The 16305-nt window shown below is 38.0% G+C and overlaps 1 protein-coding gene across 1 annotated transcript in view; it reads right to left on the bottom strand.

Moving 5' to 3' along the window:
* Positions 1 to 16305, bottom strand: part of SCIN (scinderin) — a 77212-nt gene that overhangs the window by 23433 nt on the left and 37474 nt on the right. Inside the window, exons 5-8 of the mRNA XM_058526410.1 lie at positions 4456 to 4548; positions 1922 to 2054; positions 1415 to 1503; positions 394 to 609 (exon numbers count right to left, since the gene is read on the bottom strand). Coding sequence (XP_058382393.1) covers positions 394 to 609; positions 1415 to 1503; positions 1922 to 2054; positions 4456 to 4548 — 531 coding nt within the window. The remainder of the gene's footprint in view (positions 1 to 393; positions 610 to 1414; positions 1504 to 1921; positions 2055 to 4455; positions 4549 to 16305) is intronic.

Raw genomic sequence — 16305 nt, 5'->3', positions numbered from 1 at the left:
TAAGGTGCAAGAGAAGGACAAACTGATGGTAGCTGGTACATCAGAGCAACAAACGCTCACTGGACAATCCCACATACGAGAGCAGGAGCAGTTCTGGACCTGGAAATAAGATGGCTGGGTTCCACATCAGGTCTCTAAGGAGATAATTATGTGATCTTTTACAAATCACCTAACTTCTTACAATCTCAACATACATATTGTAAAATAGGACTGAGGGTCAGACAATATCTCTTTCAGCTTTAAATCCCCTGATTTAATATACAGTCTTGGACCATCTTTATTAATAAGTAAAATTCACATTTTACAAAGTTTGTAGTTTCCTGACATTGTATTTCCAGATATACTGGCATAAATGGGCTTGATAAAAACGAACAAACAAAAACAGGTAAATACCTCCACTTTGCCAGAACCATCATCCACCATATTGTGCTGGGCCGCCATTTGCGGAGAACTGTGTAATTTTGAGGCATCAAATGGAATTTGTTGTATTCGAGCCACTCTCTCTGTGACATACACTTTCCCAAAGCCATCACTCTGATCTTTCTCTCTCCAGTCCTTAAAGAACTGTTTGAAGATTGGTGTTTCACCTCCTTCTGGAAGAACTTGAATCTGAAATTTCAAAAATAATAATAATTATAAACAGGAAATAAGAGACAAAGGAAAAACATTAATCTAGTAGTGGAGAAAAAACTAAGGAAATGAAAAGATTGTCCTGGTTTCTGTGATGACAGATGTAAACTTAGAAGCTGGGATCCTTAAATGAATGCAGAAGGAAAGGTTACCAAATATGAAGCTAAAACAATCCAGTTCTGCTTTTTATCACAACTAAAGGCAAGGATGTCTGAGGTAAGAATAAAGTTCTTTCATATGTTACCACTGTAGTCAAATAAGTTTGACTGTTTTTCCACATTAGGTTCACAAGACGTCTGTGACCTAGAAGAAATGGTTTCATTGTGTTACTTGTGCCAGGACATAAAAATGAAGAGAAAAGATAAGGCTGAGAGATTCAGAAAGAGTAACTAGCCAGTATCTAAGTTGATCTTGATGAAGCCAAATATTATCCGGGTATTAGTCCATGTCTGTACTACTTGCTCTAAGGAATAACTGATAAGTGCTCTCAGTTAATTCAACTGTGGTTTATTATCCTGACTTAAGGGCTATGGAGGAAGCAGAAGGGCTCTTATTCTTATCATGCAGCCCCATGGGAGGTCTGAGCTCCAGTTTCTGCAAAATTTCATCCTCCACATAGATACAGTTCAAGGGACATTTGACAAAACGTTGGACACAGGTAAGTGAAGAATGACTTCACATGAATATGTTACTTTGAACCAAATTATTTTGTGAGTTTTGTGCAGATGTCATGAACTCCTGTGTTTTAAATTCTTTTTTCTAGCCAGTTCATTTCCACACATACTTGGGTATTAGTAGAATAATTCATTTGCTGTAGGAATTCTTCAGCTGTCTTCATTGCAGCCTTTCTCTCCTGGGGGTTAGCATCTTTACCTACAATGTAAGATAAATTAAAGAGACAGAATTTCAGAGAGGGAAAATATTATATGATTAAGAAATACTTGTGCACCAAAAAATAAATATAACTATAATTTAATTTAAATATAACATTGAGAGAATGGCAAAAACTCCCTAGTACATTAAGTATACTTAATATTGTAATGAATGCTACATATAAAAAAGATTCTTTTTATATGGCTTAAATGCTTTCTTTAACCCCATCATCCCTGGCAAATGATGCTAGTAGAAAGAAAATATGGTTTTGATGTCTACATTTTATATGAGCTGTTTATAGAGCAAAGTCTCAGAAAGGTAGGTTTTTTTTTAAATCACAAAAGATGTTTTCTTTACCTTTCTGAAAAAAATATCTATAAGTCTGAAGGGCAGCAACAATGTCAATGGCATCTTTTACCTTTCCATACAAAAATTTGTTTGGCAGCACCGTGGTCCAAAATAAAGCATTCTTCAGAAAGCAACATTGCCATGGAGAAGGGGTTTTCTTCTGCCACCACGGTCACTCTCATAGATCCACTGGCATCTGAAACCTAATATAAAAACCATGAGCTCATTTGGGGATGATAAAAATGTTCTAAAATTAGGTTATGGTGGTGGATGCACAACTCTGTAAATGTAATAAAAACCACTGAATTGTACACTTTAAATGGGTGAACTTCATGGAATATAAATTATCTCAATCAAGCTGTTTCAAAGAAAAAAAAACAAACAAAACCCATAAGCCCAATTATAACCCTAAAAGACTTTTTTAAAAAAGAGTCCTTTGGGGTAAAAAAACTACTAATTAAAAAAGTTAAGTTTTGACACTCTGCCTAAAACATCAAAAATAATACTGATAGTAACAACGGCTAAGGTGTGTTGAGATGCTCATATGTAGTAGGCACCACACAATGAACTTTACATGATTATGTCTTTGAATTTTTATAGCAATATTTTCAAATAGGTAATAATCTTACACTCATTGTACACACACAAAAAGCTGAAGCTTAAACATTCATTCATTCAACACTTATTGATTGCCTGCCATATGCCAGGCACCGGGCTAAGGAAGGCATTGATACATCACAGTTGATGCCTACAGATTTTCTTCCTCAAAATAGGTCCTGTAATTTAAGTATATTTTATGTAAATTATCAAAGTAAATTTCCTTTGTCACGAATAGATTGTTATTTACCTAGACTCTTGAAGTTTGGAAATGACTACAGAACATTATTTTAAAAGTTGGAGGGCCGGCCCCGTGGCTTAGCGGTTGGGTGTGCGCGCTCCGCTGCTGGCGGCCCGGGGTTCGATCCCGGGCGCGCACCTACGCGCCACTTCTCCGGCCGTGCTGAGGCCGTGTCCCACACACAGCAACTAGAAGGATGTGCAGCTATGACATACAACTGTCTACTGGGGCTTTGGGAGAAAAAAAAAAAAATTATAAAAAAAAAAATTATAAAAGTTGGAGATGGTCTTACAACATTGAAAGTGATACTAATGCCTAGATTAGAATTCAGTTTTTCAAAGGCCAGTTTGTAGGCTGCAAGGTAATCACCCGGGCACTTGTTAAATATGCAGATTCCAGGGCCTTCCCTAGATCAGTGGCGGAGTTTTGCCACATTGTGGTGGGGTTTGAATTCTGTGTTTTTAGAAATTGCCCTAGCTGACTCTGCTTCCCAGTTTTGTTCAGCAATCCCAAATTAAAGTATTTTCAAACGGACTTTATACTTTAAAATACGCAATACTTGATGGATCCACTAGAGAGAGCAATGATTCACGAAGAACATGTTCATATTTTACAATATTTCTTTAGTCCATAATGCTGTCCAAGAGGGAGAACAGTTTTATTTGATGATGTGACATAAAAGGTATCTGTTACGCTGTTGAAAATGGGTTTTAGAAACAGTAATGAAAAAACATAAGCAGCCACGAAGTCTTTAGATAACAATTTCTGTATGGTTTATATTAAAATTACAGCAGTAATAATAAAAGTACTTAGCAGAAGTGGTAACCACATTTTCCTTTACCATCTAGGAAGAAAAGAATCCACTTCCCTTTTACTCAAAGGAAGTTATGCTACCCAAGTTAGTAACTTGATCTTCATTTAAAATCAGTTTATGAGCTAGACGGTCCCTTAAAAAACAGCAAATATAACTCCTTCCTGCAACAGATGAGAAAACTACTCAATTCTGCAGGGAGATTATGGTCTGCTCCAAATCAAGTGCTTAGAAAGTTCCAAGAGGAGGGATCTCATTTGAGCAGTCTATATCTTTTGGCTTTTGTTACCCTTACCAGCAATAAAATCATAAAATTATGGAGTTGGAAGGAACCTGAGTAATCTTCTAATGTAATCTCTTTTTTTTGTTTTAGATAAGAACTTAAGACCTAGAATGGCCATGTCTTGCCCAAGTTCACCTAGCCTGTCATTCACCACGAAGCTGACATGGAACTAGGTCTGCCTGTGCCCAGGACAGGGCTGTGTTTATCCTGTTTCCTTCCAGCTGTCTAATTTGATAGCTTTGCCCTACTATAACAAAGAAAGCCTTCATTATGTCTAAACAGGATATTTTAAATAAGGTCAAGATTTTTAAGCTTACCAAGATTTTATAAGAAAAAGCTTACAAAGTATTTTTACTCCATGAAGGAAACATTTTATTGAATGTATACATGGAAATATACTATTTCAAACTAGTACAGCAACAATATATACTTTATTTAATTGTCATACCAATAAGTTCACTTATTATGTGTTGTTTGATAAAAATAATAAAAAGTAACATAAAGAAGAATTTTAATAAATATACTAGAGCAAAGAATGCATTCTATCTACACATTTCTTTTTGAGGACAACGAAAATTATCAACTGCAGCAAAGAGAGTCCCTCCCACTACAGGCCTCCCCAGCTGCATCCAGTCCAGTAAAAACGATAGAACTCACTGACAATGAACTCACCATGTAGAGTTTAGCCATTTTCCTGTTAGTTACGTCTGCTATGGTGTCATCATCATCATCTACATCTCTAAGCTCTGGCTTTTCCCCTAAAACCTGAAAAAAAGTGAACAACGGATAAAAGACAAAGACCTCTCATTAAAGGATGCAGAGTTAAAAAGAAAAAAAACCCAAACCACCTTACATTTCAAGAGACACAGATCATAAAATATTCGCAAATAAAATGACCAGGCTTAAACATTTCTCATCAATCATACCACATTGGCCTTTTCCCAGGCATCAAATCAACCAATGGCATTAAGTAAACAAACACTGAGTTTGCTGGTGACGTGAGCTTCCAAGAAAGTAAAATCCCAAACTCAAAAGTCTAAGTGTCCATATTATTTAAAACTAGATGGAATTAATTAAAATATGAGTGCTGCAACATAATTTCTTCCGTGACCCTTGTTTCTAGAAGCAATCTATGGGTTTAATTAATTTATTATTATAAAGACTTGGATCAAAATTACTATTTCAGGGTAGGGTACCATTACCATTATTGACATAGGCTGGATAAAGTACAAGTTGTTGATGACCATACCATGCTTTGTTTTCTGCTGTATCCTCTGCCCTTAGAAGAGTGCCTGGGGCGTATTAGATGCTCAATAAGTATTTGCCAATGAATAATTGAATGTATCTATTTATTCTTTGCATATATGATGCAATTCAAAAGTTCAAGTATTTAGTAGAAAGTACATTTGAATCTGTTTTGAATTTCTGCACATTAAAATCTCAAAAAATATGTCTATAAAGCATTTTAATTAATTAAATTAATTGACACAAACATGATAGGATGTTAGGGACAGGAATAAGATATAAACTTATTTTAAACAACGTGACTTTTGTAAGAATATAGATACAAATTCAAGTTTAGAAGATGCACAGAAGATATTCATTTAGATTCAATAAATATCTGATTTACAACAAAATTCCTTGCATAATGTGTTTTATATTCAACATCCTTCACAACACATAGCATGAAAATACATTCTATGAATACCAAAAAACAATAAAAATGTATATAAATTCTAGGGCCGGCCCCATGGCTTAGCGGTTGGGTGCGTGTGCTCCGCTGCTGGCGGCCCAGGTTCAGATCCCGGGCGCACACTGACGCACCGCTTCTCCGGCCATGCCGAGGCCGCGTCCCACATGCAGCAACCAGAAGGATGTGCAGCTATGACATACAACTATCTACTGGGGCTTTGGGGGGAAATTAAAAAAAAAAAAAAAAATGTATATAAATTCTAATCCTTGCATGAATACAGGCACAGCCTCAAGTTTAGGGATACATTAAAGAACTTACTTCCTCTGGGAACATGCCCATCTTTTTATTTACACAATGATCAATAAAATGTTTTAATTATTGTACATACTAAATGATTCTAATATAGTTTTTCTTTTTTGCTAAAAGTAGGATCAGGACAAAAATTAAAACACTTGCAACCAAACGCAGTTTTTTTTAAACAGATTTACTTTGGTAGAAGTATGTATATTTTGTAACAGCAGTGAAAAGTCTCTTCATGGACCCTTTTGTAATTCTACTGCAACAAAGACAGAGTTTGGAATCAACAGTTTGGGTTAAGCACATATCTAATACTGAGAAGTCTCCCAGAGGGCTAAGTGAGTCTGAGATCTGGGGCACACCCTAACTTTTAGTTTTCAGGCAACAATTCCCATATTAGCCAAGGATCTTAACTAGCCTCTTAAAGGACTGTAGCATAGCTGGGAATTGAACTCAGGGATTTACCAGAAACAGACTTAACTCCAGGGTTAGAAAGATGCTGTATATTGTCAGGTATCTCTAAGGATCATTTTAAAATTCAGTTTAACAATTAGGCATTTACCAAATACCTCACTGGGGTATACAAATGAGTTTTCAATCAGTTTGTTCAACTGTTAAGGACTTTACATCCTGCCTAGAAAGAAGAAAATAATTAAATATGTTCACTTTCTCAACTATGCCATATAGTTTGATCTTTGATATAAACTGTAAATCTAGCTTTTCTTTTTCTCTACAGCTACAATAATACCTAAATTTAAAACACTCATGTTAGGTTTCTCAAGTGATTAGCATTTAGCTCATGTAATCCTTTGTGTGTGAAATAACATATATTTTGACAATTTAAAGAGGGAGGGAAACAGAGAAGCCTTACCTAAGGACGTTCCATAGAAATTTCATCTATCGTTCTAAGACCTGCCCCTTTTTCCTTCAATTATTTTCTGTACGTTTCCATTCAAAAGTATCACTATCCTCTAACATGCTCCAGACTGAGCTCATCTTTCCACAAAACTGATCATGCTCAATTCTCCATTTGTGTCAACGAATCTCTATTTTCCTATTCACCTGCATTTAAAATCATGTGGTCAGTTTTAAATACTTCCTGTCCTGCACTTTGAATCTCCTACTCATTTAACCATTAAATTCTGTTTTTTTATGATGTTTAGAGTCAGTGATTCCTGTCTATTCCATTATTCCCACCCTAATGCAGGCCCTCATCACCCTATTCATGGGCTATAGCCACTCCTGTCAATTCCCTCTTGCCTTCAGTCTCACCTCATCTTTTCATCCAGAAAGTTATCCTGCACAGTGGGTGGAAGGCCCCTTATTTCACTTTACTCTTATATGTCAAGAATATGACTCTAGAGAAAGATTTATATCTTATATCCACAGCAATGGTTCTTTTTTTTGTGTGTGTGAGAAAGATCAGCCCTGAGCTAACATCCATGCCAATCCTCCTCTTTTTGCTGAGGAAGACCGGCTCTGAGCTAACATCTATTGCCAATCCTCCTCCTTTTTTTTTTCCTCCCTTTTCTCCCCAAAGCCCCAGTAGATAGTTGTATGTCATAGTTGCACATCCTTCTAGTTGCTGTATGCGGGACGCCGCCTCAGCATGGCCCGACAAGCGGTGCGTCAGTGCGCGCATGGGATCCGAACCCGGGCCGCCAGTAGCAGAGCGCGTACACTTAACCGCTAAGCCACAGGGCCGCCCCGCAGCAATGGTTCTTAAAGTTCAATGTGCTCAAGCAACATCTGGGAAACTTGATAAAATACAGATTCCCAACTGCCAGCTATTAAGTCAATAGGTCTGAGGCAAGGCCCAGGAATGTGTGCTCCAGATGATTCTGAGTTGGATGTTTACTGTACAGAGGCAAAACTCATCTGTCTGGGTTCCAGAGCCCCTCCAGAGGCTGGATGTCACCTGCCCTGCATTATTTCTCAGCATTCTCTACCCAGTAGCGTTCTCTAGTCAGGCTGTTTTCAGTGTCCCTTGTGGGAGCCACACTCTTTCCTTCCCCAGAGCTTTACCCAATGCTGTACATAACTTCTACCTAGGTTGACTGGGCCTAGTAGAAGCAAAACTGAGCAATTATTCTTTGATTGGTTCTGCTAATTATAATTAGCACAGCAATAGTTACGGCTTATTGAATGACTACATGAGTCACACACTGTTATCAGGAGCTCTAGACACATACCGTTTCATCCTTATGAGAGCTCCCATGAACTAGATACTGTTACCTGCATTTTACAGAAGGGATCACTGATGCTCCTGGAGGTGAAGTTATTGTTTCACAGAGCTGCTAAGTGTTGAGGCTGTGATTCTGGCACAGGTCCTTTTAATGCCTGATTTCAGTAACTTTTAGAATTATTGGTTGCATACTTCCCTAAATCAAGGGAAACTAGGCAAGTCTTTGAAATGGACAAAAAAATTCTTTCCATAGATGGTGTCTCTGGGACCCTTCCAGTGATCTGATGCTATCGAAGTCTGTACCTTTCCTTTTCTTTGAGTTATTTTCTAATTCAGTAGAAGACTGAAAGCAGCAAATGCTTTGTCCACAGAGATGCACAGCAATTGTCTGGTGGAGATGAAACTAATTTCTGCCCTGTGGAAGAGGCCACCTTTGCATTTATTAGCAAATTCATTTCAACACCGATTGCCTATACATTTGTCTGTTCTTTGGATTCTCTGAACTAGTTCTAACTATATATTAGTTCTCTTATTAATGAATAACTTAAATAAAATCTTTGACATGGGTTATTTTATATTTGTATGAGATTCGCGATTTTACTTTTTTGAAAACTACCCTTTAACATCTAGTACCCTTCTTGTCTAAACCGCATGTATTGGAACTTGTTTATATATTTATTGCCTTTCGTTACGTGTTAAATGTTTCAGCTAATACTTTTCAAGTACTATTATGTGCCATACCAGGCACTTTAAACATTTTATTTAACAGATGCTTACATATCATTAGGTACCAGACACCATTCTAAGCACTTTACATTTATTAAGTCATTTTATCTTCATAAAAACTCTATGAAACTCTAAGAAACAGACTAAGTAACTTGCTCAAGGTCATGCAGCTAGCTGGTGACAAAGTCAGGATTTGAACTCTGACTCCAGAGTGTGTGTTCTTCACTAACACGCTGTGCTGCCTATCGCAGGCACTTCCAAAGGTCTTCACTTGACTGTTTAGGCCTTGTCTCTGAAGATAAAGCAGAAGTTGTTTCATAGCAGGGACTGAATAGGGACCACTTTTAGTTCTCCCATTCTGATTAGAACAATACTAGTAAACATATGCCCAGCATTCTATTCACTACGGTTATGCGGTTCTGCCTTCCTCTCCACAAAGCTCTGTTTTCATCTTTTTCCAAATCTTCCCTTTCTACTCCCCTTTCTTCTTGGTTCTGCCTATGCTGTGGGCATTAAAGGCTGAGAGAGGAAAGTTCTTTCATCATATCAGAGTGTCATGTGAGCAAATAGCCCTTAAAAAAAGATATAACAGGGGGCCGGCCTCGTGGCTCAAGTGGTTAAGTGCGTGTGCTCAGCTGCAGCGGCCCGGGGTTCGCCGGTTTGGATCCCGGATGCCCACTGACACACCACTTATCAAGCCATGCTGTGGCAGCCTCCCATATAAAGTGGAGGAAGATGGGCATGGATGTTAGCCCAGGGCCAGTCTTCCTCAGCAAAACGAGGAGGATTGGCAGATGTCAGCTCAGGGCAGACCTTCCTCACGAAAAAAAAAAAAGATATAACAGGAGCCAGCCTCACGGCCTACTGGTTAAGTTCAGTGCGCTCTGCTTCAGCAGCCTGGGTTCAGTTCCCAGGTGCGGACCTACACCACTCATCAGCAGCCATGCTGTGGTGGTGACCCACATACAAAATAGAGGAAGACTAGCACAGATGTTAGCACACGGCAAATCTTCCTCAAGCAAAAAGAGGAAGATTGGCAACAGATGTTAGCTCAGGGTAAATCTTCCTCAGCAAAAAAAAAAAAAAAAGATACAACAGTGTTCAACAAACATGAAAGAGCTATCAATGAATGTAAAATAAAGCAATAATACTTCTTTACCCTTTAAATTCTCAAAGGTTTGGAGAAAACCAACAATATCCAGTGTTGGGAAAGATTCAGTATTCTACCAGGCACTGTCTGGTGAGAAGGAAAATTCTTGAAAGTGATTAGTAGTAGGTAACAGAAACTTTAAAAGCATGTCAATTATTTAATAATTCTATTCTAGTAGTTTATTCTAAGAGAATAATTAAAATACATGCAAAGAATTAATGTTCATCACAGCATTTTATATTAAAAAATGCAAACCACTTACATGCCCAACACGGAAGGGACTGATTAAATAAATTAGGCTATATCCATATAATGGAAGACTATACAGTCATTAAAATCTTAGAAAAATTATTTGATGATCAGGAAAATGTTCATAATACTTCAAGTGAAAATTTAGCTTGCAAAGCATTATCTACAGTATGAACTCTTGCTTGTAAAAGTACAGAGATAGGTATAGAAAAACAAAGATTAGAAAGAGTTTGTTTATTTTTTCCTCAAAGGTGGGACTTGAGGTGATTTTTTTTCTGTTATGACTATATTTTGTAAAATCTCAACAATAAACGTATTTTTCTACAGAAAAATAATAAACAAATAAAACCGTAAAAACTTTATTAAACAAAAAATACTGACCTGGTTTTGTATTTGTTTTCTCTCTCAGTGGAATAAAGTACACTGTATACAGTATACAGTAGGCATTTCATTACTTCAAATGGAGTAATTATCACGTCCTTTTAACTTAACAATCTACCTTCAGCTTCCCAAGCCACTCAATTCCTCAAAGGACAGTAACTGTTCTTAATGGATTCCTAACTGCTCTAGGCATTTTGATCAGAGAAGTATTTGATAATGTAAAGACCTAAAAATGACCACCAGTGGCCCAGGGGCCGTAAGTTTTCAGCTAGGAATTAAGCGATTCCCAAGATCACAGGGGCTTTTTTGTTAGGGGTGATATGAATAGAAAAATGGGAACATCTATATCTTTTCATCTGTTTTGTTAGTAACACAAAGGAAATGTTTAGCAACATAAGACACTACTCTAAGCACATTAAAGAGGTCGGAAATTTGTGGGAATACAATTTTGTTCTCTGCCTAAATAGATCTTCTTTTCTGCTGCGTACTCTTTGCCTTGGATAGGAGTTCAATTCAAAATGTCAGAAGACATTTATATTAAATTATTATAGCAAATAAACAATATAGCTTTAGAGTCACAATCCCCTAACTTCAGAACTTCTAGGTTCTCACAACCTGTGTCAAGATCATCTTCAGTGTCTTGTTTTTCTATATGATCCATTGTGACTTTTTCTCTTAAAACATAAGTAGGCCTATGTGTAAATTTGTTTGTTTGTTTGTTTGTTTTTTTAGAAAGAAGGACCAGGCAGTTAAGGAAAACTTTGCTGTATCCTCATAATCCTTACTTATTTTTCACATTTGCATCTGTCTTTATTTACTTTGAAACTTTTAGCCAGCCCCACCTATTTTGGATATGAAATTCCAACATTTACAATCTTCCTCACTCAAGATGAACTTTCCCTCCTTTAACTTTCTACAGAAAAGTCAAGATGTTTCGACACTTTACAGTAAGTATTTGGGGTGAATAATAGGAAAAGAGGGGCTAATACATGACCTGGAAGAAGGACAATACATAACTCAAAACTCCAGATCACTTTGGATAAAATTGTTCTAAGTTGGTGTCAAGTCCTAAAAGCACTTAACATAGAGGGTGTTATGTGCTTCTCAACTCTGATTCCAGTTTGATAGATTAGGAAAACAACGATGAGAGAAGTTAGGAGTTTTGCCTTAGGCCCAAGTCTTATAAATACTAAAGCAAAGATGTAAACCCCAGGCCTTACCACTCCTACTGCAGTGCTCAATACAGAAGTGAGACATCGCATTCTTATCTTAATCACTTCAGTATGAATGGCTCTGTTTCTACTTTCACTAAAAATAGAGTAAGCTCTCAGTTTCCAAGAGCTAACATTTTAATTACTCAGTAATTCTTGTGTCTTATTTCCTTTCCCTAACTTGAAAAAAAAAATTAATAGATTGCAAGCATACAGTGAATAGGAATTTACCGTAAAAGTGAAAGATAGCATCGTTGTTATGGTGTATTTACTTGCTTCAAGGCATTTAACGCCATAGGTAAGACAAATATTTGATAATAGGGAAGATACACGGAGACATAAAACAACAGGCAATTCTGAGAAATCCTGCAACCTCGATTAGCCAGCTCCGTCTCACCTCGACATGAGATGCCAACATTTGCTCTCCTCTTCTCTCTCAGTGATATGCTTCCCTGCCTCTAAAATACTTTTATCCCTTTATTGACATATCAATATGTAACTTAATATATGAAATAGTGGGTAAAATTATTTTAGACTGAGGGAAAGCATGTGAAATACATGTTTGGATAAGAGGATAAAGTGAATTGAGTGTCTGCAAGAGAGGTTTGGCTATTTAATTACCTGCGCCAGGGCTGTCCAACAGAATTTTTTGTAACTGAAATATTTCATATCTGTGCTGTCCAATATGGTAGTCACTAGCTACCTGTGGCTACTGAGCACCTGAAATGTGGCTAGGATGACAAAGTAACTGAATTTTAAATTTTATTTAATTTTAATTAATTTAAATCAGAACTTAAATACCCATCTGTGTCTCAGGGATGCTGTATTTGACAGTGTAGCTCGAGAGGACTCAGGGAATGCCATGGCTTTGGGGAACTCACTGCAAGGCAGGTCTGATCCTCAGTGTTACTGTAACATCAACATATTAGAAACTAGATTTAGAGGGTCCAACTCACAAGAAAGTTAACTCATAGGTTATTATAACATGGAAAGCTAATTCACAAGTTACTATAACATGGAAAGCTATTAAAATACATAAACCAGAATGCCAACTTATTAAACTAGAGCAGTTGTTTTCACTGGCTGCATATTAGAACGATCTGAGGAGTTACCTTAAAGAATGCTGAAGTCTGGGTCTGAACCCTAGAGATGCTGATTCAAGCCCTGGCATTGTGTATTATAAAAGCCCTCTGGGCCTGGTTCAGCGAAATGCTTCAAGCGTTCAGTGGCATCAGTTTTGTTAGCCTGGCTCATCCATCTCAACTATCAGGACGGGTCTGCCAAGCGTTTCTGAGGTTCACATTATCTTCTCAAGGAATTTCTCCCCTGGACAAATTATCATGGTCTGGTGATCTGGAAGCTGCCCCAGGGTAATTTTCAGGCAAAGATTTTAGGCCATCTGCCCTTTCTGGAGCTCATTAAACTTTTTTTCATAAGATCTCAAACGCATCTGGACATTTCGACCTGATCAGTTCTTGAATGGACACTTCCATCATTTGCCTTTGGGGTTCCTAATTTCTATGCTTCACGATGAGCATCCTCCCCCTTGTCTTTCTGACAATCCCTTCACTTGGCAGGATCAGGCAATCTGAGCTGGATGGACCCACTACTAAGTGACTCTGTGATCTTGTTTCTACATCTTAAATGGTATAATAATTAATACCACTACAATTATTATGATGATTAAGTGAAATAACGTACGTGAAGTGACTGTCGCTCTACCTGGCACATAGTGAGAACTCAACAAAAGTTAGATCTTGTATCGCTTCTTCACCCTTACATATGTAGAGTCAAACCTCGCCCTGGTCAAAGGGTCATTCTCTCTGCTTGATATGCCCCTGAACATCACTGCTCTGATTCTTTGCACAATGATTTCACCATTGAACTTCTTGCCATACACCTCCATGTGGACTTACACTTACTTATTTGTTCATGTCTTGATCTAATGATGTCATTAAGTAGCTATATGTCTTGATAGTGTACCCTTGTCGAAATATTATATTTGAATTTTAAAACTACAAATTATACACACCTACTCAAACAAAACTTTGAGAATTGTCTCCTGTGCAATCAGCAAGGGAATAGCTCATATTACTGACAAGGAAGAATAAGATCTAATAATCTCTTCCCTTCTTTGAAGTTTCTCCACAATTATGTTATGTATGATGCCATTAGCCATTTGCTACAAAACTAATTCTCTGATTTTCCCATGTGTTTCAATTGTATCTCCCCATTTAGTCTTGTACATATGACCTTACTTTATTTTATTTTTTTGGTGAGGAAGATTGGCCCTGAGCTAACATCTGTTGCCAATCTTCCTCTTTTTGTTTGAGAAAGATTTGCCCTGAGCCAACATCTGTACCACTCTTCCTCTATTTTGTATATGGGATGCCGCCACAGCATGGCTTGATGATCAGTGTGTAGGTCCGCACCCCAGATCCGAACCCACAAACCCCAGACTGCCAAAGTGGAGCCCACAAACTTAACTACTACACCACCAGGCTGGCCCCCATGTGACCTTATTTTGGTGAGGCAGGATATATCAGTTATGTAAGGTTTATTTATAGAGTGTCTATGGTATGCACCATGGCAAAGAGTGAGGCTATAACAATTAATAAGTTAGCTATGGTCCCTGCCCTCAGTGAGCTTCAATGCAAGGATGCTAAATAGGTTTCACCTGTCCTTGCTAAATCTCAGTGTAGGCACTGGCTGCTGGAGCAGTCTGTAGAGAAAGATTCTGAGGCTTCCAAATTTACTAAGAAAGTTTAACATGATCTACCAGTTATTACACTCATGGGCAGGTGGAAGAAGTGGCAGGACACATTTCATTTATTTTAACCCCAAATATATGAAAATGGCCTGTAAGGATTCTCAAATTCAGAGTTCAGAGAGTATCAGGTCCACAGAGGAACAGCCTCTTCCTCTCATGGCTGACTCTCCACCACCACGCCTCTGGGCTTCTTTTCCCAGTAACTTATCACTTATTCTCACCAACTTTGGAGATTACCAGAAGAAAAACTATTTGAGGTTGGTTGAGGGGAGGAATAGACAAGAAGAAAACTGCTTTTCTTCTCCAGTTTCCTCCTTTGAGGCAGAAGAGAAGAGCTACACAGAGCATGCCTACGATGAGAACATGAGCTAAACCTCCAGGAGTGTTTTTTCATTGCCCCTCATCACCATATACACATATACACAAATCCATTTCATTTTACCTCCTTCTATCCCTGTAGGAGAGGTAAATAAACCTGATTTACATACAATGTCTAGTCAGTTTGGGTCAAGTTTTATGGCAAGGGAGTCGTGAAAACTTCCTCTTTATCTACGTAATTCAGAAAATTTCCAACACTGGAATTTAACTGAGCAAACTCAAAATAGTTTTCAAGCACCTCAGAGTACGTGAAAGCCATTTGCATACCTTTTATACCCGCATTAAAAGAATGTATTTTCTTTCCAAGAAAATGTCTACCCCAATTACCCTGCACCCAATGCCTCCACAGTATGGATGAAAGGTTGAATGCTGACAGTAAGAGATATAAAACAGAGGGTCAAGCCAGTCCACTGAGCACAAACATTGTGCTACTAAAGCTATTACTTAAGATATGGAATACATAAAATGGGTATGATTGTAAAAAACATGTGGCAAAATTTTGGAAGTTATAAAATAAATTCACAGCAGATGGGCTTCCCATGTCTCTGTATGTTTAAGATTGCACGCTCTGGAAAGAAGACTGCATGTGTGTGAATCACAGATCTCTCATTCCCATTCCCACTTGGGCAAGTTACACAGCCTCTCTGACTCACTTTCCCCATCTGTAAAATGAGGGTGTAGAGATGCTATTGGTGCTCCGCCCATCTCACCTTGGTCTACCTTAGAGGTCATCTGCAAATAATTTCTTAAAGGCCAAAGCCTTCTACTGTCTGTTTGATGGCATTATCTGGCCACCAAGCTGTACTGTATCTACACACAAGGCAGGCTGGAAGTTCTACAGAGTTAACACCCAAGGAGCAACCGTCATCCAATGAGGGATATGGAGTTACTGGCTAAATCCTGCAGTGACCTCAGCCTTCAATGGGCCAATTTGGAAGTGAGTTCCATACAGTTTCTCAGAGAGTTCTTCTGGGACAAAGTCCCAGCTACTGCAGCAAATAACTTATTAACAAACTATTGCCTAATTTTACTCCTACTTGGTGCTTCCAGGATCATCTTCCAAATGACAACATGCCCCCAAGTCTTTGTCTCAGAGTTGGCTTTTGGAGGAACACAAACCAAGACAGGGGAAGTATCTACTTCATAGGACTGCTGTAAGAATTAAACTTGCTCATCCTCATAAAGCCCACAGAAGAATGCCAGTCACATGGTAATAAGCACTGTATGTTTGCCATGGTGGGGCTTGTTGTTACCTCCTCTGTAGCAAATGAAATCCACGACAAATTTGTTTCTTGGATGACGGAATTTCTGTGTTGATGGTAAGAAGCACTTGTATCGTATAAAGAAAAATGCAACTGGAAAGAGTAAGAAGTGAACAGAAAATTCAGCCTACCGGTAAGCCATTTGCTCTTACCCTTGTAGAACAAAACAAGATGAAATTACTCATCACCTAGCAATGGAGCCCCAGGACAGTGAGTAGTA

This window comes from Diceros bicornis, chromosome 3, assembly GCF_020826845.1.
Source record: "Diceros bicornis minor isolate mBicDic1 chromosome 3, mDicBic1.mat.cur, whole genome shotgun sequence".
Lineage (NCBI taxonomy): Eukaryota > Metazoa > Chordata > Mammalia > Perissodactyla > Rhinocerotidae > Diceros > Diceros bicornis.
Note: the sequence above shows the minus strand (reverse complement) of the source record. Positions and strands in the feature narration are given on the sequence as shown.